The sequence below is a fragment of the Prionailurus viverrinus genome, chromosome D4, assembly GCF_022837055.1.
Source record: "Prionailurus viverrinus isolate Anna chromosome D4, UM_Priviv_1.0, whole genome shotgun sequence".
Lineage (NCBI taxonomy): Eukaryota > Metazoa > Chordata > Mammalia > Carnivora > Felidae > Prionailurus > Prionailurus viverrinus.
This window is the reverse complement of record NC_062573.1, coordinates 83,266,243-83,289,142: the sequence shown is the minus strand read 5'-3', so window position 1 is coordinate 83,289,142 and position 22,900 is coordinate 83,266,243. Positions and strand designations below refer to the sequence as shown.

General features: G+C 46.0%; 1 protein-coding gene and 1 non-coding gene across 4 annotated transcripts in view; one reads left to right on the top strand and one right to left on the bottom strand.

The window, feature by feature from the left end:
- The first annotated feature begins 9,955 nt into the window (after nucleotides 1-9,955).
- LOC125151017 (U6 spliceosomal RNA) lies at nucleotides 9,956-10,058 on the top strand. Its single transcript, XR_007146580.1, has one exon. It is a non-coding gene; the product is annotated as a U6 spliceosomal RNA (small nuclear RNA).
- A 7,824-nt stretch (nucleotides 10,059-17,882) lies between these two features.
- Nucleotides 17,883-22,900, bottom strand: part of SPTLC1 (serine palmitoyltransferase long chain base subunit 1) — a 53,398-nt gene continuing 48,380 nt past the window's right edge. Inside the window, exons 14-16 of one of the 3 annotated variants that reach the window (XM_047830534.1) lie at nucleotides 20,733-20,806; nucleotides 19,183-19,293; nucleotides 17,883-18,808 (exon numbers count right to left, since the gene is read on the bottom strand). In XM_047830534.1, coding sequence (XP_047686490.1) covers nucleotides 19,200-19,293; nucleotides 20,733-20,806 — 168 coding nt within the window. In that variant the 3' untranslated portion in view covers nucleotides 17,883-18,808; nucleotides 19,183-19,199. Of the gene's footprint in view, nucleotides 19,294-20,732; nucleotides 20,807-22,900 lie in introns of all 3 variants that reach the window. The other 2 variants (XM_047830536.1, XM_047830535.1) reach the window with 2 other exon arrangements.

Below are 22,900 nucleotides of genomic sequence, written 5' to 3'. Positions count from 1 at the left end.
GAGTAGGTTAGGGGCAGAGAGAGAGGGAGACCCATAATCCGAAGCAGGATCCAGCCTCTGAGCTGTCAGCGCAGAGCCCGATGCGGGGCTCGAACTCACGAGCTGTGAGATCATGACCTGAGCCAAAGTAGGCTGCTCAACCAACTGAGCCTCCCAGGCACCCCAAAATTAAAAATAATCTTTAAAAAAGTTTGTTATTTTTTTTCTATGCCTTCCGTTAATTAGATATTCTACCTCCTAGAATGATTCTCTACTTTTCTTATATTAAAAAAAATTTTTTTAAGTTTATTTCTTTATTTTGAGAGGGGCAGAGAGAGTGCAGGTGGGGGAGGGGCAGAGAAAGAGAATCCCAAGCGGGCTCTGAGCTTCCAGGGCAGAGCCTGACAGGGGGTGGGGACTGGAACTCAAGAACTCATGAGATCGTGGCCTGAGCGGAAATCAAGAGTCCCAGGCTTAACCAACCCCGGGACTAGGCACCTCTAGTCTTCTTATACTTCTTCCTGTATTTTCCATTTCTCCAGCCCCCGTAGCCCGATCTTCATCCTTCAGTTCATCTTTCCCCTTACCTGCTGAACTTGTAAAAAATTTAATTTCAGGCTCTATCTGGTCTCTGACGATGATTCTCAATCCATGATGCAGAATTTTCAGTTTCTAATGGTATCCAACAGCAGGTGTGTGTGTGTGTGTGTGTGTGTGTGTGAGAGAGAGAGAGAGAGAGAGAGAGAAAGAGAGAGAGGGAGAGAGAGAAGAGAGATTCTTTCCCGGAGTCGGGGCAATCTGTAGTCCTTTTTGTCCTCTTTTAAAAATTTTTTAAAGTTTATTGTTGAGAGAGCGAGAGACAGTGTGTGAGCAGAGGAGGAGTGGAGAGAGAGGGAGACACAGAATCCGAAGAAGGCTCCAGGCTCTGAGCTGTCAGCACGGAGCCTGACGCGGGGCTCGAACCCACGAACCGCGAGATCAGGACCTGAGCCGAAGCCGGACGCTTAACCGACTGGGCCCCCCAGGTGCCTCAAGGGCGATTTGTAGTCCATTTTGGATCAGCCACGCGACAGGTGCAGGGCGCGTGGGACACAGGTGTCACGGGCAGGTCTGGGCGACACCCCGGCTGTGGGAACAGACACGGGGTAGTTTCTCTGGCTCTGTTTTCTCCTCTGTGAGTAGATTTTGTGGAGGTTTACATGAGATGCAGCTTTGAGACAGGCCCCTGCCGGTGCCAAGATCCTGCCCCCTCCCCGGGTGATTTTAGGCTGAGTCTCGGGGAGAAACGCGGGCGGGACCCCATCGGGCCGTGGAAAAGGAGCTGTGTGTTCCGAACCCTCCCGGTGCACAATCTCTTCCCGAGATACTTGTGGAGCTTTGTGCGAGGCTCGACACAAGCCGTTCGTCCCGGAGGCAGGAGCGTGCCCAGCCCCCGGCTTCCGTGAAACCATCCGAGGCGTGGCCGTGTGACTGTTTCCAAAACCACGGGAAGGAGGAGATCCCGTCGGCGTGAAAGCGATCGTTTCCCTTCTCTTTTGACCGGACCTGCTCCGGTCAACTTGCACCTACAAACATGCCCCAAAGCAGAAAACGGAACGTATCAGCTGCCGGGGAGCGGGGACAGCCCAGTTTGACCCGCTCTTGTGCGACCGCAGACAGGGGTGGGACGCAGGACGCGGGCCGGGTTTGAACTCCTGGCCACAGGCGACGCAAAGGCAGCGAAGCTTGTCCCACGGGGACAAGGCGGTGGGTAGCCCCATCTCCGCCCGCGGGCAGCCCAGAGCACGCTAGCCACGTTGTCGGTGGCAGGTGATTTTGGAGGCAGTTTTTACCCACTTAATAAACACTGACGGGAGGACCCAGCTAGCGTCACTTGCGCTTCTGAGGGAAGAAGTTCAAGGCGGACAAAACGCTCCAGGGTTAGTCTATCCTTGGCACGGAAGCCACCATCGTGGATGAAACGTTCTCGGCGCCGACAAACGCGGCGCAGAAACAAGAAGCTGAGGACGAAGGGACCCGCTTCCTTCCAGGCACTCGGAACGCGCACCCGCCTCCCGCAGCATCTCGGGCCCCGGTTCCGTCTGCCGTTAGCGGCTCCGACGAGGGGTGGGGGGTGCCAGCGCCCCCCAAGCTAATTTAAAATAACCAGGTCCAGATGCGGGTGCCAAGAAAAAGAGGTCTGCACCGTTCACCACCGTGGCCTGGATCGTATTTCAAAAGTGTCAAATCAAAGCCGTCCCACCGAAGCGCCTGATTTCTTAACGAACTCCTTATGTATTTCGTCTCTTGAATGCAGAAAAAGTGGGGTGTCCGCTGGGGAGTAGATTTCGGATTTACGGAAACGAAACCCGCGGGCGTGATCCTTCGTGACACACACCCCGTGGAGCCGATATCTCGCCGTGGAATTATTTGCTGCTGCGTTAAGATGCTTTCGTCTAAAAGCCACATCTGAGAGGCACTTAGAGAAGAGGGTGCGGGCACTGGAGGGAGATCCGGTTGAAATCTCCACATTTAAAGGCTTTGCAAAACGCTGACGTTCTGTCGCGTTGATCCAGGGCTATTAAGAGCAAACTTTAAAACAAAATCTTGTCCTTTCTGTATGTTAGAGCGCTGGCCTCTTTCCTGAAGAAAGATTCCCACGAAGGGGTTGTTTCGGAGTTCTGGCTCACTACGTTAGGTGCGTCTGGATACTGAATAAAGCAGGGTTTTTCTTTTCTTTTTCTTTCTTTTGAACAGAGAAAAGAGGCACATACTCAAGGTGATTAGACGGAGAAATACCTATCTGCAGGCAGGCGGATGGACGGAGGACAGATGAGCAGACAATATAAGCAGAGAGTAGCGTCATCAGCTTTTGGAACATCGCGATGTCCTATGTTCGGGCTCCCGGTTCAACGTGGTTTTGGCTCAGAAACATGCAGCCTGGAGTGTTCTTGTCCAAGGATGGAGGGAAGTGCCTTCAGGACACCGACTGAGACTCTGAAGACGCAGTGATTGTTAGAGTGCGCCCACCCTACGGTGCCCAGCAGCGGCTCTCGCAGCCATGGATCTCAAGCGGTTCTTTCCAGCTTCCGTGTGCGGAATCTTAAACGGTACCTGTAGCTTCAGAACGAGCAAGCGTGACTGAAGTCACTTATCCACCTCCTGCCCCCCCCCCCCCCCCCCCCGCATCCAAACGAATAGCCTGGAAATAATTGGACAGAAACTGGCAACAGGACTCTGAAAAATGGAAAAGAAGAAGGGGGACAGGGACCTCAGGTCTTGGGGTGTGGTGACCTGGTGAGGTCTTTGATCTCCCAGATGCCCCGCAGGGGTGCCACAGTGGCCTGAAACCTGGCGGAGACAAACAAACGAGAAAGGCCAGGGCGGAAGAACGGGAAAGGAGGAGCCCAACGGGGCCCGAACGGGGGCTGCTTCCCAAGGGGACCTAGCAGGGGACCGGATCTGCCTTCAAAGCCTTGCTGGGCTGGCCCAACCCCCACTCCGCACCTGGGAACTGCTCCCCTTGGGAGGGGCGGCATCGCAGCTCGGAGCTCTCCACCCAGTGGCAGGAGACACCCCTCCCACCCAGTCCCGTGGCGGAAGGTGGCCAGCAGCACAGATGGCCCAGAGGAGCCACTCCTCCCCTTTCAGGCAGCTGCAGAGGGGCCGGGACGGATCCCCCAGAGCCCCCAGAGATGCCACAAGAATGAGGCCGACCGGTATAGCACCACGAGGGCTCTAGCAACTCACCGGTCACTGGGGCTACAACCCACGAAAGCGGGTCAGAACCAAACAGTAAATGTAAAAGGGGTCACTTGCCTGCTAAAATAGAAGATTTATGTAGCATTAAGAGGCCCCCTAACAAAGTGGCCAAAATGCCCATAAAACTTCGCTCATCATACCAAGAACCAGGAAAACTACCCTTTGAGAAAGAAAAACCAGGGGCACCTGGGGGGCTCAGTCGGTTTAGCATCCAACTTTGGCTCAGATCACGATCTCACGGCTTGTGCGTTCAAGCCCCGTGTCGGGCTCTGTGCCGGCAGCTCGGAGCTTGGAGCCTGCCTCGGTTTCTGTGTCTCCCTCTCTCTGCTCCTCCTCCTCTGCTCTCTCTCTCTCCCAAAAATATAAATGAAAAAATAAAATTAAAAAAAAGGGAAATAAAAATCAACAGATGTCAATACTGAAGTGAAAAAGTGTTGAAAGTGTTTGACAAGGATTTGAAAACAGTCGTAATTAAGAATGTTCAATAAACAATGACACATTCTCTTGAGACAAATTAAAAAATAAAAAATTTCTGCAAAGAAATAGAAGTTATAAAAACTCACTGGACGGACTGAGTAGTAGAATGGAGATGACTTTGGATAGGATCCATGAACCTGAACACAGATCAATGAATTCATTCAATCTGAACAAAACCAAAAAGAAACAGACTGAGAAAAAAATGTAGTCTGGGGGATCTGTGAAACAGATGTCTAACTAAATATCCCAAATGGCCAACATTTATCATCCGAGTTCCAGAAAGAGAGAAAGAGGGTGTGGCTGAAAAAATACTCAAAGAAACAATGGTTGACAACTTCCTAAATTTGGCAAGAGACATAAAACTACAGATTCAAGAAGCTGGGAGAAATCCAAATCGCAGAAACCCAAAGAAATCCAAACAAAGACACGTCACTATTAAACTTGTGAAAAGCTAAACACAAAAATAAAACAAAATGAAACAAGACTTAGAAACAACCAGGGAGAGATGATGCTCTACCTGTACCGGAAGACTGAATTAATTATGCAGATTTGTCATCTGGAACCATCAAGCCAGAAGTTACTGGTGCATTTTTTCAAGAGATAAAAGATCTGTCAGCCGCGAATCCTATATCTGGCAAAGCTATCCTTCAAGGATGAAGGGGAAATAGACTTCTCAGATGAAGGAAAATTAAAAGGATTTGGTGTGGGCAGACCTACCTCTAAAGATTGCTACAGGAAGCGCCCTAAACCTTAAAAAAAAAGGTTATGGATTGAATTGTGTCCCCCCACCCAAATTCATACGTTGAAACCCAACCCCCAAGGAGGTTGTATTTGGAAACAAGACCGTTAAGGAGGTAGCTAAGGTTAGGCAAGATTATAAGGATGGGGCCCTATTCTGATAGGATCGGTGGTCTTCATAAGAAGAGGAAGAGCCCCCAGGAGCGTGTGCACGTAGAAAACCGTGTGAGGACACAGAAGGTGACAGCCTATAAGCCAAGGAGACGGGCCTCAGGAGAAACTACGCCTGCCAACACCTCGCCCTGGACCCGCAGCCTCCGGGACTGGGAGGGACGGGCTGCTGATGAAGTGCCCAGGATCGTGGCATGTGTCATGGCAGCTTGAGCAGACAAAGGCATAAAAATGACAACAGACAGAGGAGGGGCCCTTCGGAGAGGAAGACAGGGACAACGGAATGAGAAGATACAGAGGCAAACGTAACAGACTGTTCTTCCCCTCTTGAGTTTCTTTAATTGTACTTTATGTCTGAAGCCAAAATTGTAATACGATCTGATGTGGTGCTCAATGCACGTAGTGGAAACGCTTAAGACGATTACGTTTAAGAAGTGGGGAGGGTCGGGGATCTAAATGCAGGTAAAGCGTCTACACTCAGAGGGCAAAACACTGATAGCACAGGTAGTGGCATCAGGTCACAGCTGGGACAACGACAGTAAAGTTATGCCAAGTGGTATGCAAAAAAATATTGTATATAAAGAAGAATCCAGTGCTAAAAACTGTTCAGGTGACTAACAAGAAAGGAAGCCCCCCCCCCCGAAAAAAAAAGAAAAAGAAAACCAAAGGAATGAAAAAAGAAGATATGTAGGAAACAAAATATTAAAATGGCAGACTTGGGGCACTTGGGTGGCTCAGTCGGCTGAGCGTCTGACTTGGGCTCAGGTCATGATATCGCAGTTGGTGAGTTTGGGCCCCGCGTCGGGCTCTGTGCTGACAGCTCGGAGCCTGGAGCCTATTTCGGATTCTGTGTCTCCCTCTCTCTCTGCCCCTCCCCTCCTCGTGCTCTGTCTCTCTCTGTCTCAGAAAAAAAAAAAAGTGTTTAAAATGGCAGACTTAAACTCTAATGTATCAATGACTATTTTAAATATTAGTGGTATAAATATACCAACTAAAACACAGAGATTAGGGCATCCGGGTGGCTCAGTTGGTTGAGTGTCTGACTCTGGATTTCAGCCCAGGTCATGGTCTCATGGTTCATGAGTTCAAGCCCCACGTTGGGCTCCATGCTGGCAGTGCAGGGCCTGCTTGGGATTCTCTCGCTCTTTTACTCTCTCTCTGTCCCTCCCCAGCTCGTGCTATCTCGCTCTCTCTCAAAATAAATAAACTTAAAAGAAAAAAAGAAACTACTGTTAACAAAAAGACGGAGATCAATTATTCTTCGGTAAAGTTGGAAAAATGAAAAATGAGAAAAGCTAGAGATTGAGTGGGTAAGACACGTGATCCGATCCCATGCAGTCTGGGAAAAATGACTTCAAAATAACGCCACTGATAAGCAGGGAAGGAAAGGATGGGAAAGCTGTATCACGGAAATACGAATTAGGAAACCAAAAAACACCAAGAGTGTTTATCGTAACATCAAAGAAGGTAAGCTTCAGAGCAAAGAAAAGTTACCAGCAACGAAAGCGGGCATCACAGAATGATTAAGGCTCAGTCAACTCAGCACGACCCAGCAATCCTAAGTCTGTGTGTAGCATACCGCAAGGTTTCAAACTATACGAAAACAAAACTGGTGGAGAGGAAAGGAGAAACACACAGGCACAGGGATTTCAAGAGCCAGCTCACAGCGTTGGCTAGAACTCCCAGAGATAACACCCACAAGGCTGCAGAGGAACCAGCAATGCCATGGCCCACTGGGTCTGCCTGACATCACAGAACCGTCCACCCACCCGCGGCAGGCCACACATCCCGCTTCGTGGACCACTCACCGAGAAGGCCATGTCCTCAGTCAGACAGCAAACTTTAACCGATCAAAGAGAATTTTGAACTATACCGAGTATGTTTTCTACCCACAACAGAACCAGATTAGCAGTCGGTAAGTGAAAGACAAGAGAACAAGCCCCAAATTCTCGGAAATTCAACAACACACTTCTAAATAATCTGGGGGTTGAAGCAGGAGTCTCAAAGGAAATTTGAAAATAAAAATAAATGAATGACGTTGAATGAAAATTGAAACGAAATTCAAAATACAACATATGGAGGCACCTGGGTGGCTCAGTTGGTTAAGCATCCAACTTCTCTGTTCAGGTCATGATCTCACGATTCGTGAGTTCGAGCCCCACATCAGGCTCTGTGCTGACAGCTCAGAGCCTGGAGCCTGCTTTGCATTCTGTGTCTCCCTCTCTATTTGCCCCTCCCCTGCTCACGCTCTGTCTCTCTCTCAAAAATAAATAAACATTAAAAAAAATTAAAAAAATAAAACATATCAGTTTGTGGGGTTTAGCTAATATAGTGTTGACATCTGAAAAGAGAAAAACTATTGATCAATAATCTAAGTTCCTAGCTCAAGAGCCCAGAAAAAGAAGAGAAAGGAGACAAACAACAACTAAAAGCAAGCAGAAAGAGATTTTAAAAAGAGCAGAAATCAATGAAAATCAAGACATGGAAATGAGAGAACGAAACAAAAAAACGTTATTTGTCAAAAAAGTCAGTAACACTGACAAACCTCCAGCTCAACTGGCAAGGATAAAGAGAAGAGACAGGGGTGCCTGGGTGGCACAGTCGGTTAAGCGTCCGACTTCAGCCAGGTCACGATCTCGCGGTCCGTGAGTTTGAGCCCCGCGTCAGGCTCTGGGCTGATGGCTCGGAGCCTGGAGCCTGTTTCCGATTCTGGGTCTCCCTCTCTCTCTGCCCCTCCCCCGTTCATGCTCTGTCTCTCTCTGTCCCAAAATAAGTAAAAAACGTTGAAAAAAAATTAAAAAAAAAAAGAGAAGAGACAAACCATCAATGTCGAATGAAAGAAGGGCATCACAGAGGATCTTGCAGACATCGTAAATCATAAATTTGTCACAAATGTCAGATATTTGACAACTGAGAAGAAATGGACTAATTCCTTGAAAACCACAAACTACCAAAACTCAGCAGGATGAGACATACGTGAATAGTCCCATAACCGTTAAAAAACAGAGTCTATAATTAAAAGTTCCTGAAAAAGTTCCAGATGTTTTCAAATAGAGAATTTCTCCAGCATTCAAGGAATTAACACCAGTCATACAAAATCTCTGCCAGTGAAGAGAGGAGGTCCTCTCATCTGAGTCCCAACTCATTTTATGAGGTTGCTATTACCTTAACACCAAGGTACAACAGACAGTACATAAAAATAAAGCTGTACGTCAACACCTTTCGGGAGCTTAGGTGCATAAATCCTCAAGAAAATATTAGCAAACTGAATCCAGTGATGTTTTAAAACGATTGTACATCATGAGCAATTGGGGTTTGTTCCAGGGATGCAAGGCTAGTTCAACATCAAAAGTCAACCAATGCGGGAATGCAAACTGGTGCAGCTGCTCTGGGAAAACACTGTGGAGGTTCCTCGAGAAATTAAAATAGACCTACCCTATGACCCGGCAATAGCACTGCTAGGAATTTACCCAAGGGACACAGGAGTGTTGATGCACAGGGGCATTTGTACCCCAATGTTTATGGCAGTACTTTCAACAGTAGCCAAATCATGGAAAGGGCCTAAATGTCCATCAACTGACGAATGGATAAAAAAGATGTGATTTATATATACAATGGAATACTACTTGGCGATGAGAAAGAATGAAATCTGGCCTTTTGTAGCAACGCGGATGGAACTGGAGAGTGTTGTGCTAAGTGAAATAAGCCATACAGAGAAAGACAGATACCACATGTTTTCACTCTTAGGTGGATCCTGAGAAACTTGACAGGAGACCATGGGGGAGGGGAAAGAAAAAAAAAGTTAGAGAGGGAGGGAGCCAAAGCATAAGAGACTCTTAAAAACTGAGAACAAACTGAGGGTTGATGGGGGGTGGGAGGGAGGGGAGGGTGGGTGATGGGTATTGAGGAGGGCACCTGTTGGGATGAGCACTGGGTGTTGTATGGAAACCAATTCGACAATAAATTATATTTAATAATAATAAAAAAAAAGTCAACCAATATAACCCATCATATCAATGGGCCAAATCACTTGCATGTCTATTTGTCTTGATGTCTGCTTTCCAGAGGACCTGAACTTTATTCATTTGCTAAGGGCTATGTACCAAAACCCCATAGCAACTTAAGTTGATAAATGTAATAGTGACACTTTAGATGGATTTTCTTTACGATTAGTTACAAGGTAAGGACGCCCAGTGGCACTGCCACTGTTTAATACACTGTTGTGGAGATCCCAGACAATGCCGTAACAAAAGAAAATGAAATAAGAGGTATAATGAACATCTACCTAGAAAAATCAGAAGAACCATCAAACTACAGTTGACTTTTTTTTTTAACGATTATTTATTTTTGAGAGAGAGCACGAGCAGAGGAGGGGCAGAATGAGAGGGAGACACAGATTTCGAAGCAGGCTCCAGGCTCTGAGCCATCAGCACAGAGACCCATGCAGGGCTTGAACCCATGAACCATGAGATTATGACCTGAGCCAAAGTCAGATGCTTAACCGACTGAGCCCCCCAGGTGTCCCAAACTACAGTTGACTCTTGAACAACATGAGGGTTAGAGACACTGACACCCATGTAGTACAAAATCCCCATACGACTTTGGACTCCCCAGAAATTTAACTACTAATAGCTTACCATTGACCAGAAACCTTACTGATAACGTAGTTGATGAACACATATTTTGTATATTATGGGTATCAAACACTGCATTTTGATCATAAAGTAAGCTAGAGAAAATGTTATTAGGAAAATCATAAGAAAAAAATCTACATACAAGCGGACCCACGTAGTTCAAACCCATGTTGTTCAAGGGGCAACTGTATTAGAACACATACAGGACTTCATCAAGTTTTCCAGACCATACGCTAAAGTTGAAATGATACACAGAAGATTAGCATCACCCCTGTGCAAGGATATGACATGAAAATTTGTGAAGTATATCATATTGTTAAAAAAATTTTTTAATGTTTATTTATTTTTGACAGAGACAGAGAGACAGAGAGAGACAGAGACAGAGCATGAGGTGGGGAGGGGCAGAGAGAGAGGGAGACACAGAATCCCAAGCAGGCTCCAGGCTCCTAGCTGTCAGCCCAGAGCCCGACGGGGGCTTGAACTCATGGACAGTGAGATCATGACCTGAGCTGAAGTCGGATGCTCAACCGACTGAGCCACCCAGGCGCCCACATATTTTTATTAAGGATGGCCCCTGTAATGAGCGCTGGGTGTTGTACGAAAGTGTTGAATCACTAAATTCTACACTTGAAACTAGTATTACAGTGTATGTTAACTAACTGGAATTTAAAGAAAAACTTGGGGAAAAAAGGAAAAAAAAATCAATGGTCTTTTCCTCTGCCAGCCATAACCAACTATTAAATATAATAAAAGACGCAAATTACAATGACTACAACTATGAAATACTAGGAATTACCCAAGAATCCAAAATCCTTCTATGTGGAAACAAAAACGCTAATAAAGGAGACTGAAGATCTCACTAAATACAAAGACATCCCATGTTCTTAGATAGGAACATTTGATATTATAAGATGGTTGATTCTTTTTAGTTTAATCTGTGAATGAAATGCAGTATCAGTTGAAATTCCAGCTGGATTTCTTTTAAAGGAACTCAAGGAAGTAATTGAAAAATACATACGGAGACAGATCTATGAATAATGAAGTCAATTTTAGAGAAAACAAAGGGAGGGTGTGTCCTGCCAGATAGTGGGATGTGGTAAAGGGTGTTTTATTTATTTATTTATTTATTTATTTATTTATTTATTTATTTATTTTTGTTTATTTATTTTTGGGACAGAGAGAGAGACAGAGCATGAACGGGGGAGGGGCAGAGAGAGAGGGAGACACAGAATCGGAAACAGGCTCCAGGCTCTGAGCCATCAGCCCAGAGCCCGACGCGGGGCTCGAACTCACGGACCGTGAGATCGTGACCTGGCTGAAGTCGGACGCTTAACCGACTGCGCCACCCAGGCGCCCCTTATTTATTTTTTTAAAATGTTTTTTAATTTATTTTTGAGACAGAGACAGAGCACGAGCTGGGGAGGGGCAGAGAGAGAGGGAGACACAGAATCTGAAGCAGGCTCCAGGCTCTGAGCTGTCAGCACGGAACCCGACGCGGGGCTCGAACTCATGGAGTGTGAAATCATGACCTGAGCTGAAGTCGGATGCTCAACCGACTGAGCCACCCAGGCGCCCCAAGGGTGTTTTAATAAAGCCATACCGAAACCAACACAAGGGCAGAAGGACAGACGAGGGAAAATGACAAATTGGAGACTGACCGGCATGTTTGTATGAGACTTAATAGAAGATAAAGTATAAAAATTAATTAATGGGGGGGAGGCGCCTGGGTGGCTCAGTCGGTTAAGTGTGCGACTCTTGGCTTCAGCTCACTCAGGTCATGATCGCACAGTTCGTGCATTCGAACCCTGCATAGGGCTCTGCGCCTGACAGCACAGAGAATGCTTGGGATTCTCTCTCTCTCTCCCTCTCCCCTGCTCCCTTTCTCTCTCTCAAAGTGAGTATTTTTAAAAAATTAATGAATGAATTAATTAATGAGGAAACAACAGATTGCTTAGAGAATGACATGGGACTACAGAATACAGAAGAAGAAAGATAAATTGCATCTCTACCTAATCTCAGACACGGGGGCAGACTCTAAATAGATTAAAGACTTAAAAGTGAAAGAAAGAGACCGGAAATCAACAGAGAGCAGAGAGTGCTGAAAAGTCCTCAAACAAAAGCACAAACCATTAAAAAACAAACAAACAAACAAACAAAAACAATGGCTCTCATTACATCAAAATTGAGGCTCTGTTCAACGAGAGCTAAGATACGGATAGCAGATATTAACAATGCAAGTGCATGAAACTATATGGGGTTATTGCTGAGCATAAACCAGGAACTCCTAGAAAAATAACCCAGGGAAAGTGGGTAATTCAAGTAGAAAAACAGGGAAATATATATACGGATTATACGAAATATATATACGAAATATACAAAATACATATACGAAATATACGAAATATATACACGAAATATACAAAATACATATACGAAATATACGAAATATATACACGAAATATACAAAATACATATACGAAATATACGAAATATATACACGAAATATACAAAATACATATACGAAATATACGAAATATATATACGAAATATACAAAATACATATACGAAATATACGAAATATATATACGAAATATACAAAATACATATACGAAATATACGAAATATATATACAAAATATATATACGAAATATTTTCAAAATAGGAGATCCTAATTGCAGTTTCAGGTTGATAAATGAGGACATAGGGGCATGATATTATTTAGACACGTTTTATTCCAGAAGAACAAAGGGGGAACATTTTAAAAAGTGGTTGCCTCTTGAGAGCGTGGCTGAGCGTGGGGACAGTGGGGGTGGACATTTTTCACTACAATTTGATCTTCTAACCACGATGCTTCATTTTGTTGATATTTTTAAATTTTAAAAGAAAAGGAACTAATGAAAAATAGCCTCAGCCACATCTTTCAAAAAGTTAAAGGAAATGTCTCACTCAGGAGTCACCCGGACAGAAAATGCTGTATAAAAATGAAAATCAACTCATAATAAGACCAGACGCCTAAATATGTGGCTAAGCCATAAAACTTCTGGGAGAAAGGAGAAAATCTTTTAAATCACTACTCACAGCAACCTCTGCCTGTCTTCACATGGCCTTCTCCTCAAGAGTAGTCATCTCCTTTCGTCTCTTCGGACACTTGTGATGGCTTCTAGGGCCCACCATTATAATTCACGGTAATCTCAGCTTAAAATCCTTAATCACAGCTGCACAGATCCCTTCTTCCAGATAAGGTAACATTTCCAAGTTCCAAGAATTAGGACTTGATTCTTTGGGTGGCTATTATGCAATCTACTACAATATCCAATTCTCTCAGCAACATTTGTTGACAAGACTATCCTTTTCCTGTTGGATTAGGACTTTGGCACTTTGTTGAAAATCAATTCACCATAAATATAAGGGTTTATTTCTGAACTCTCAATGGTGTTCCATTGATATATCCTTGTACCAGTACCATACGTCTTGTTAACTGTAGTATCATAGTAAGTTTTAATAGCAGGTAGTGTAAACCCTTCAACTTTGTTCTTCTTTTTAATTGTTTTGCCTACTATAGGTCTGTTTTTATATAAATTTTAATTTATTGATTTCTTGATTTCTGCATAAAAGTCTGCTGGAATTTTGATAGGGACTGCACTGAATCTATAAATCAGTTTGGGGACTCTTCCAATTTATGAACATGGACCGTCTCTCCAATTATTTAAATCTTCTTCAATTTCTTATAGCGATATTTCATAGTTTTTACGCTTCTCAGTGTAAAATCTTATGCTTTTGTTAAATTTCTTATTTTATTCATTTTAATGCTATTATTCATGGAATTGTTTCCTTAGTTTCCTATCAGATTGTTGCTAATATACAGAAATACAATTCATTTATATATACATTGACCTGGTATCTTCTGAGCTTGCTAAACACAATTAAATGCTACAGTTTTTTAATGGATGTCTTAGAATTTCCTACAGAGTGTCATTTGCAAATAAATTTGTTTTGTTTTGTTTTTTTCCAATTTGATGTTTTACCCCCTTATTGCACAGGCTAGATTCTCCAGGAAAATCGTTAAATATAATTTAGGACTTTTTCTGTCCATGTTCATGAGAATTATATGTAGTTTTCTCTTCGTGTAATTTGTCTGGCTTTAGTAGCATAGGTACCAAACAGGATGAACTGAGAGGTGCTCTCACCTCCTTTCTTTCTGAAAGAAATTTGTGACTGATTGGTATTAGTTGTTCTTTAAATGTTTGATAGAATTTACTGGATCTGGACATTTTTGTGGGAAGATCTGAAAATACTAATGCAATGTTACATTTCTATTCAGATTTTCTACTTCTGAATAGTTTGTTTTGATAATTTGTGTCTTTCTTGGAATTTGTTGTCATTCAAGTTGTCTACTTTGTTGGCCTAAGCCTGTAATATTCTCTTACAATCTTCCTGATTTCTGTAGGAATGGTAGTGATGTTGCCCCTCTAAGTTCTGATTTTGGTAACTTGTGTCTTCTGTTACTCTCTTGGCCAGTCCAACAAGTACTTGCCAATCGTTTCATTAATTTTCTCTATTTTTGATTTCTATTCATTGATTTCTTCTCTAATCTTTCTTTCTTTCCTTCGGGCTCAGTTTGCTCTTCTTTTCCCACTTTCCCAAGGTGGAAATTGAAGTTAGTAATTGGAAACCTTTCTTCTTTTCTAATCCAGGAGTTTAAAGCTACAAATTTCCTTCTAACCATTGCTTTAGCTGTGTCACATAAATTTTGCTGTTATATTTATTCAGTTCAGAACATTTAAGAAGCTTCCTTTGTGATTCTCCTTTGATCCATGAATTAGATATTTGGGGTTCTTCCGGTTTTCTTTCTTTTTAAAAAAAATTTTTTTTTTAACATTTATTTTTGAGACAGAGAGAGACACAGCATGAGCAGGGGAGGGGCAGAGAGAGAGGGAGACACAGAATCTGAAACAGGCTCCAGGCTCTGAGCGGTCAGCCCAGAGCCCGACGCGGGGCTCGAACTCATGGACCGTGAGGTCATGACCTGAGCCGAAGTCGGACACTTAACTGACCGAGCCACCCAGGCGCCCTTCTTCCGGTTTTCTATTGCAGATCTGATTTAATTGTGTTGTGGACAGAGAACATACGTTTTATGATTTCAATCTTTTTAAATTTATTGAGCCTGGTTTTATGGCCCAGCATGTGATCTGCCCTGAAGACTGTTTCACGTGCAGTTGAAAAGACTATGTATTCTGGAATTTCTGAGTAGGATGTTCTACAAACGTAAATAGGTCTGCTCCAGTCAGTTGACCGTACTGTTCAGGACTTCTTTACGTACGATTTTCTTTCTTGCTTTCAGTTATTTAGGGTGGGCTTTTTCAAATCTCCGACTATGACTGATAAATTATTCTTTCAATTATGTCAGTTTTGCTTCATGTATTTTAGGACTCTGTGTTTAGGAGCATATATACACTTATAATTGTTGGGGTTTCACTATGTAGTGACACTATTATCATTCCGAAACGTCTCTGTTTGTCTGTAGCGACAGTTCTTGAAAGTTCTTTCTGATACTGATACAGGTAACTCCAGCTCTTTCACGGTTGTTTGCATGGCATACTTTTCATCTTTACTTGTGTCTTTGAACGTGAAGTTTCTCACAGACAGCACAGGTTTTTAAAAAAAAAATTTAGTCTGCCTGCTAAGCTCAGCCTTTTGAATGAAATGTTTTGCCCATTCACCTTTGAACGTAATTATATGGTTGGGTTTTTGCTATTTATTTTTGCACCTCTGTCCTTTACTGCTTTCTTCTGTGTTGAATAGTTCTTAGTGGGGCGCCTGGGTGGCTCAGTTGGTGAAGCGTCCGACTTCGGCTCAGGTCATGATCTCGCGGTCTGTGAGTTCGAGCCCCGCGTCGGGCTCTGGGCTGACCGCTCAGATCCTGGAGCCTGTTTCCGATTCTGTGTCTCCCTCTCTCTCTCTGACCCTCCCCCGTTCATGCTCTGTCTCTCTCTGTCTCAAAAATAAATAAACGTTAAAAAAAAAAATTAAAAAAAAATAGTTCTTAGTTTACTATCTTAATTCTTCTCATTTCCCCAGCGACTTCTTGATTTGATGGAGCTTCCCCGTAGCAGATTCCTCAGAAGGGCTTATGAACATAGTACCGAGCTCTTATTTTAAATTGTTTTTCTACCAACTTCTTACTTGAAAGACAGCTTTTCTGGATACTTGATTCACATTTCTTTTTCCCTTGAATCTCTTGAAAAGGCTGCTCCCCTTTTGTTTTGCTTTGCATGTTGCTTCTGGAAGACAACTTTTTGCTTTACGTGTGTTCCGTCATCATTTAGCCGCCTACCCCGGTTTCCTCTCTACCAGGCACTAGATAGGAAAATAAAGTTTACGTATTCTCTACAGCATAATCCGTACTGTGGGTGTGGGTAATGGGTGGTTTTGTTTGATGTCCTCATAAGGACAATGTTTTGGAAGGGTGGAGATAATGGAAGACTAGGTGGCCATAATCGTCCTCACACACTGTGTTCTGGGACACAAAGGTTTTACATCCACAAGGAAAGAGGGCATCAAGCCCGCACATCAGATCATTGACTTATCCCGCAGATTTTAAGATGCACCTTTTCCACCCATGTGACGATACTTGTTACTGAAATGCATCTTACAACTGGCATATTACAGAGCCGTTCTAGTGGTTCATAAAACAAAAGCATACAGTCCCGTTGGTGCAGTTCTAGATTGGAAATACCGCTCTTGTTTCTGTCCCAGCTTGCTCAGAGCCCCACATTTCCTGAGTTGGAACCCAGCTGTAGGTAACACAAAGGGAGGAGTTGTTTGGGTACTTCCTCTCCTGTGGATCACGATGCCGTGTTCACTCGGTCCCCAAATGGTTTCCGTGCTGCCCACCCCAGCCGTCGATGGAGTGTTCCAGAGCCCTCTTGTGGTTTCTTGGGAGAAATATGTGCCCTGCTTCAGGTTTGAGGGGAGTTTTCTCTCAGCATTCTGCCTCAGTTTTATGCAAGTTTACTGTTCCTAGCATATGTTTCTTTTGTGGTGCATGTACCTGGATGCTGGTTATTGTACAGTTTTAACAGAAAGACTTTGGTTTTGGGTTTTTGTTCAAAATGCTGCTGTTTCAAGGGCTGATGTCAGACAACATGTGTTGTTTTCACCATCTTTCCCAGGCACTTCTATAATTTTTATTTTTTTAACCTTTTATTTATTTTTGAGACAGGGAGAGACAGAGCATGAACGGGGGAGGGTCAGAGAGAGAGGGAGACACAGACTGAAACAGGCTCCAGGCTCTGAGCTGTCAGCACAGAGCCCGACGTGGGGCTCAAACTCACGGACCGTGAGATCATGACCTGAGCCAAAGTTGGACGCTTAACCGACTGAGCCACCCAGGCGCCGCTCTTCTAGCATTTTTAAAAAGTAGCAATGACCATCTGGATGTTGATTTACAAAATATTTTAAAAGTAGCTGAAAAGTTGCTATCATCATCTGCTAATAAAAATGATAGCTCTGGGGCACCCGGGTGGCACCCAGAGTTGAGTGAGTTGAGTGTCCAACTTGATTTTGGCTCAGGTCAAAATGGATCACGGGACTGAGCCCTGCGTCGGGCTCCACACTGATCGTGGAGCCTGCTTAAGATTCTCTCTCTCTCCCTCTGCTCCTCTTCCCGTCTGCTTGCACTCTCCCTCTCTCTCTATTAAAAGAAAAACCCCACAGCTCTGGCATACATGTAGTCATAGAGGCCTAGGCTCCCATCAATAGAAGTCTAGGGAATTCCAGACACTAAGAAATATACTTAATATTCTTTTTTTTTTTTTTTTTTGATTTTTAAATGTTTTTATTTATTTCTGAGAGAGAAACAGAGCAGGAGCAGGGGAGGGGCAGAGAGAGAGGGAGACACAGAATCTGAAGCAGGCTCCAGGCTCTGAGCTATCAGCAAAGAGCCCGACGTGGGGCTCGAACTCTCGAACCATGAGATCATGACCTGAGCCAAAGTTGGAAGCTTAACCGCCTGAGCCACCCAGGCGCCCCTGTACTTAATATTTTCTAAACACAGACACCAAGACTACTACCCTACCTATGTGGAAAAGTGAAAATCCAGAGGCTATTCTGTTGAACACATTACACATGCATATAGACTGATTGTCAGGAATGTAGGTTTATTTCATTAAAAAATATAACGAAAAGATACATCCCCCAAAGACAGTACTGTATCCTTTAAAGCAGCAGCGATCAGAAGGCACATATGTACGAAATACCTCAAGCAAAATAGAAACTAAACATTAAAAAATAGGTTATTTAAAAAGATGTTGAAGACCATTTGTTAATATGAACACATATTATAAAAATGGCATTATTACTTTTTTTTTTTTTTTAACAATTTTACTCCTTTACCTTTACTAAGAGAAGAAACAACGGTGTAATATTTACACACTACCTTGTGGCACACGGCACAAGAAAAAACAGATAGCTAAAGTCCAGCTTAAAAATTTTATTTTTAGTGCATTCACATTTTTAGATATTTGGAATTCATAAGCCGAAAATAAAAATAATTTTCCTTCGCTTAGAAAAAGACAGTAGTTATATGTCCTTAGGCAAACCCACTCTACAAAAAAGGAATACATTCAAGATATTCTAAAATATCAAGGACATGATTTCTATTCTGGGATCGTCACAGTAACCCTCCTCCTAAAACAGATTAGAAGTCAACACACAATAAATGTGAAGGTCAATTATATCAAACTAAAATAGTATTTGATTTAAATTATTGCTCACTTAGGAAATACAATGAGTAGTCATTCTCCAGTTAGGGATGCTAAGGTAAGCTGTTAGAAATGCATATAAAAACTCTAGGATTCAAATATAATGAAAAGTTGGTCACGACAGCACAAAGAGTGCTTCCTTATACATTAGCCACCACTGGGCTTCACGGGATGGAGACTGCGTAAGACGTGGTTGAATTAGATCCTCACAGATACGTTTTGTGTCCGAGACGGTGAAGTGCTCCTCTAAGCTTTAATGCTGCAGGGATGCTTTGCTAGGAAACGTTAGGAGTGCTTGCACAATTACTATTAGAGGGAGAAAAGATAAACTGAAGCTCCATTTTTAAACGGCAACAACAAAAGAATATAAAATACTAGTATAATAAAACATTTAAATAGTACTAAACCGCACAATTTAAATATCGGTTATATGCCGTCATTAGTTTTCTTCTTAAAAAACCAGTTCCTGGGCTTTTAGGTGTGTGTGTGTGTGTGTGTGTGTGTGTGTGTGTGTGTGTGCGCGTGTGTGTGTTTAAATAACCAGCATCCTCCTCGTGGCGGTCCGCCGAGTCCACACCCACGTGATCGGTCGGTGGCCACCCTGCCAGGTACCCGCAGGCCTCTTCCAGGTTGCTCGGCGGCAACTGGGAGGCCTGCGTGTGCCGCACGGCGATGCCCACCTGGCCCTGGGACCCGCCTACAGCAGCACGGCCTGGGCCACCTCCTTGATTGTGCGTGCGGCTCTCTCCAGTTCTTCGTCTGTCTGTTCCACTGTGACCACGACCCTGATGCTGAGAAACAAGGACACAGAAAATCGTCAAAGGAGGCTGTGCCATCTGTCACGGCATGGCAGAGTCGAGCGACTGTGGCAGGGACCCTCTGCCCACAAGCCCGAACCCTGACGGGCCATTTTCAGAAGTCTGCCACTTGAGGCCCGACTGCAACCTTGTGGGGGGCTCTGGGTGTCAGGAGCTCTGCCTGAGGAGCACCGGGCCCAAGGCAGGAATTCACGTTTCTCAAATCAGGGAGTGTTTACGTGCTGACGCTCACATTTACAACTCCGTGAGTCGTGTGGAAGTTCTAGAATACTCGGAGGCAAGGCAGACATTTTTAAGTTTTCAGGAAACTGAACACAAAACAGTATCAGCTCTCCTGGGCACTCCTCCCTCTTCTCTCCCACCCCCCCTGCAAACATCCGGACGGTCCACTGGGCACTTGCACTGAGCTGCACTGTGCTGGGCAGGGAGCGCTGAGGGAACAAAGCAAGCAGGGACCCTGTTGTCCTGAGACAGAAGACCGCACCTTGCCTGGGTGCAATTAGAACGGGGTAGGCTCGTTAAGCCATTCAGGGCTGCTGCCCGTGGTCTGGCCCTCCAAGTCCGCACAGGCTCAGACTCCAGTCTCCCGGGTCCTCCCTGGGCCTTCCCTCTCTCCAGCGTCTCTCCCGTCTCCCTCAAGCCTGTGTTCTGTCTCTCCAGATGCACCTGAGGGTCTTCACACCACTGCACAGCCCGCCGGACGCCGGCGTTGACAAGTCTGCCTGACACACTCGATCTTCTGGGCTTGGCTTAAGTATCACCTGCCCTCGGAAGGGAGTCCCTTCCAGGCCAGAACGAATCGTGCCCTCCCCCTGTGACCTCACGGACCTCATGCTGTGACCCTGACACTTCATGCTCTGGGTGTCTACCTCCTTTGACTATATTTTAAGTGCTACTGAAGAGCACCGATTGTAAATCAAGAGTCAAGGTGCCCTCCCCCCACATAGGGTGTCGTGAACCTGTCTAGATTTTCCCCACCGTTGCTTTCTTTTTCCCTGGGCGGTCTGGGAGTGTCTGCACTCCCAAATGCACCCCATGGCGTTCCAGCCAGCGGCCGGATGTGCCCCTCCCTCAGGATGGTCCTCCCGGTGGACGTGGCTGGCACAGCCCGTCACCTTCGAGGTGTGACAGACGCACATCTGCTCATCAGAACCTCGGCCGCCCCCGTCCAGTCCTGGGATCGCGGATACCTCTTTAGGTTAACTGGGAAGGTCCGGTGAGTCCTGGGGGGGCTTTACAGGTAAAATCTGAAAATGGCTACTTTAGGAACAGGAAAGAGGATGAACTACATTCTAGGGACACACTTCCTTATCCTGTGGCAGCATTTCAGACGTTTTCACGACAGAACACGCTTTATGGAGTTTTTCAAGTAGCAAAAGCAAGAGTCACGCCACATTTGAACGTCCACCCACCTCGGCGGAGGGAGGCACTTCTCCTCTTTCTCCAGGTAGCGTGCCTGAGTTAACGCGATGCTCCTGTCCATGCACTGCGTGAAGAGAAGGGACACGTTTGCGAGCTGGGCCGCAGACACGGCGGGCATCCCGACGGGAGGTACTCTGCGAGGCCACCCTTAACCGCAGGTTAGTTCTTTTTCCCAGTCACAACAGCGAGAAGGCGAAACGCCACAGACGTGCCCCCAGCGGCCCCGCCACCTTCCGCGCCTCCGCCCAGACCTCCTGCCGGGCGTTCGCTCTGCGAGGCCCCGTGAGCGGCCCACGCCGCGTGGCCGTCAAGCACTGTGAGTGAGACGCAGCCAGTGCCACGGACAGATGGGACTTTTCCTTTTCCTTCATTTACGTTTAAATAGCCACAGAGGACTGGGGGTTTCCATTTTCAACAAAGCACAGTCAGGACAAGGGCAACAGTACCAGCAAAGCCCCGGAAACTAACCAGAGCCGAACTCGGTCGCAAACGGGAGGGCGGTTTCACAGCCCAACAGCCTACACTTCAGGTGCCAGCAACTCCTCTGACGGCCGTGGGCACCTCTGCCCAGGCGCTACCAGGCTTCAGAGTCTGGTGTCACCCACGTTTTGCACAGCTTCTCCACACATTAACCACTTGCTGATATTCTTACAAAGTTAAAATATACTCCATCAAAATTAAGGATAAAAATCCTATCGAAGTAATGGTTCATCAGGGTTTCTTTTTGGGGGATGAAAATATTTTGGGCTGAGGCAGGGGCACAACCTTGTGGTACATTAAAGGCCCCTCAACTCTATCTTCTAAAAGCGAGAAGTTTCTGGTATGCGAATCGTATTTACAAACAGTCAGAGGGGCGCCTGGGTGGCTCAGTCGGTTAAGCGTCCGACTCTTGGCTTCGGCTCAGGTCATGATCTCGCGGTCCGTGGGTTCGAGCCCCATGTCGGGCTCTGTGCTGATGGCTCAGAGCCTGGAGCCTGCTTCAGATTCTGGGTCTCCCTCTCTCTCTGCCCCTCCCCCGCTCACACTCTGTTTCTCTCTCTCAAAAGTAAATGAGCATTAAGAAAAATAAGGAAAAAAACAAAAACAGAACAATCAGAGCAGGGGTGGCCTCAAGGAAGGAGCTGCTGCTCCCAGGCTGGGCAGTGAGGGAGTCTGCTTGAAGAGGGGCCGTCCCGACCGCTGCCGGGCGGGTCTCCCTCTGCTAGAAAGACGGGAAACGGCAGCAGGCAGCGTGGCCAGACGGATACGGATGCTCCGTCTCAGTGTACTTGGAGAAGTTAACTGCCTGAGAACACCCGGACCGGCTCTGATCCTAGGCCTGGCTAAGAAACGTCCTAAACCATCGCTCTTTGTAAAAACAGTGTCTCGTCAGGCAACTCAACAAGAACTTAGTGAAACCGGGTTCTGCAAAGCTTAAGTGAGAGTTCCAACGCCACAACCATCCCTCTCAGATACGGAACACGGAGCGTGGAGCGGAGCTTAGCATGGGGACCCAAAGACACCGCAAGACCCTGCGTTTCTGCACAAATGCAGCTTCTGGACCGTGTTCGCGCCCCTCCCCCGAGCCCTGCCCGCTCTCCTTCAGCTCTCCCCGGGATGTCCTCTGGCTGGGGCCTCAAACAGGGTCCAGCATCGGGGAGCTGTGTAGACTGTCGCCTTCTCCTCCGTTCTGAGGACGGGCCCCCCTTCCGTCGCCTGCCCTCTGCAGTGTCTCTGACTCCGGGAGAAGGAGGCCCCCACGGCCGCGACGTCTCGAGGACAGAGACGGGGGCTCCCGTGGCAGGAATGCGGCCCCGGCCCTGCGGCGTGAAGCCCGTGTAGAGCCATCCCGCGGGGGCCGGAGGAGGCCGGGGCGGGGGGGGGGGGGGGGGGGGGATCCGCGAGGGGGCTCGAGGCCCCGACGGGCTGCTCCGGGCTGCGTCCATCACACCAGCGGGCACCCCTGCTGAGAGCACAGGCTGGGCCGTCACATGGAGCTGGTGTGACTGACCTGACTCTCCCTGCGGCGTCCACTTAGCCTACGTTTAATGTACGAAGCGTGTCGCGGCACGTCTCTAAGAACCCTAACCTCGAGGATGCCGTCCTTTCTGTTCGGCCCGTACACACGTACGTGACATCGCAGTAAAAACGCGGACGGGGTCAAAGGCGCCAGCGGGAG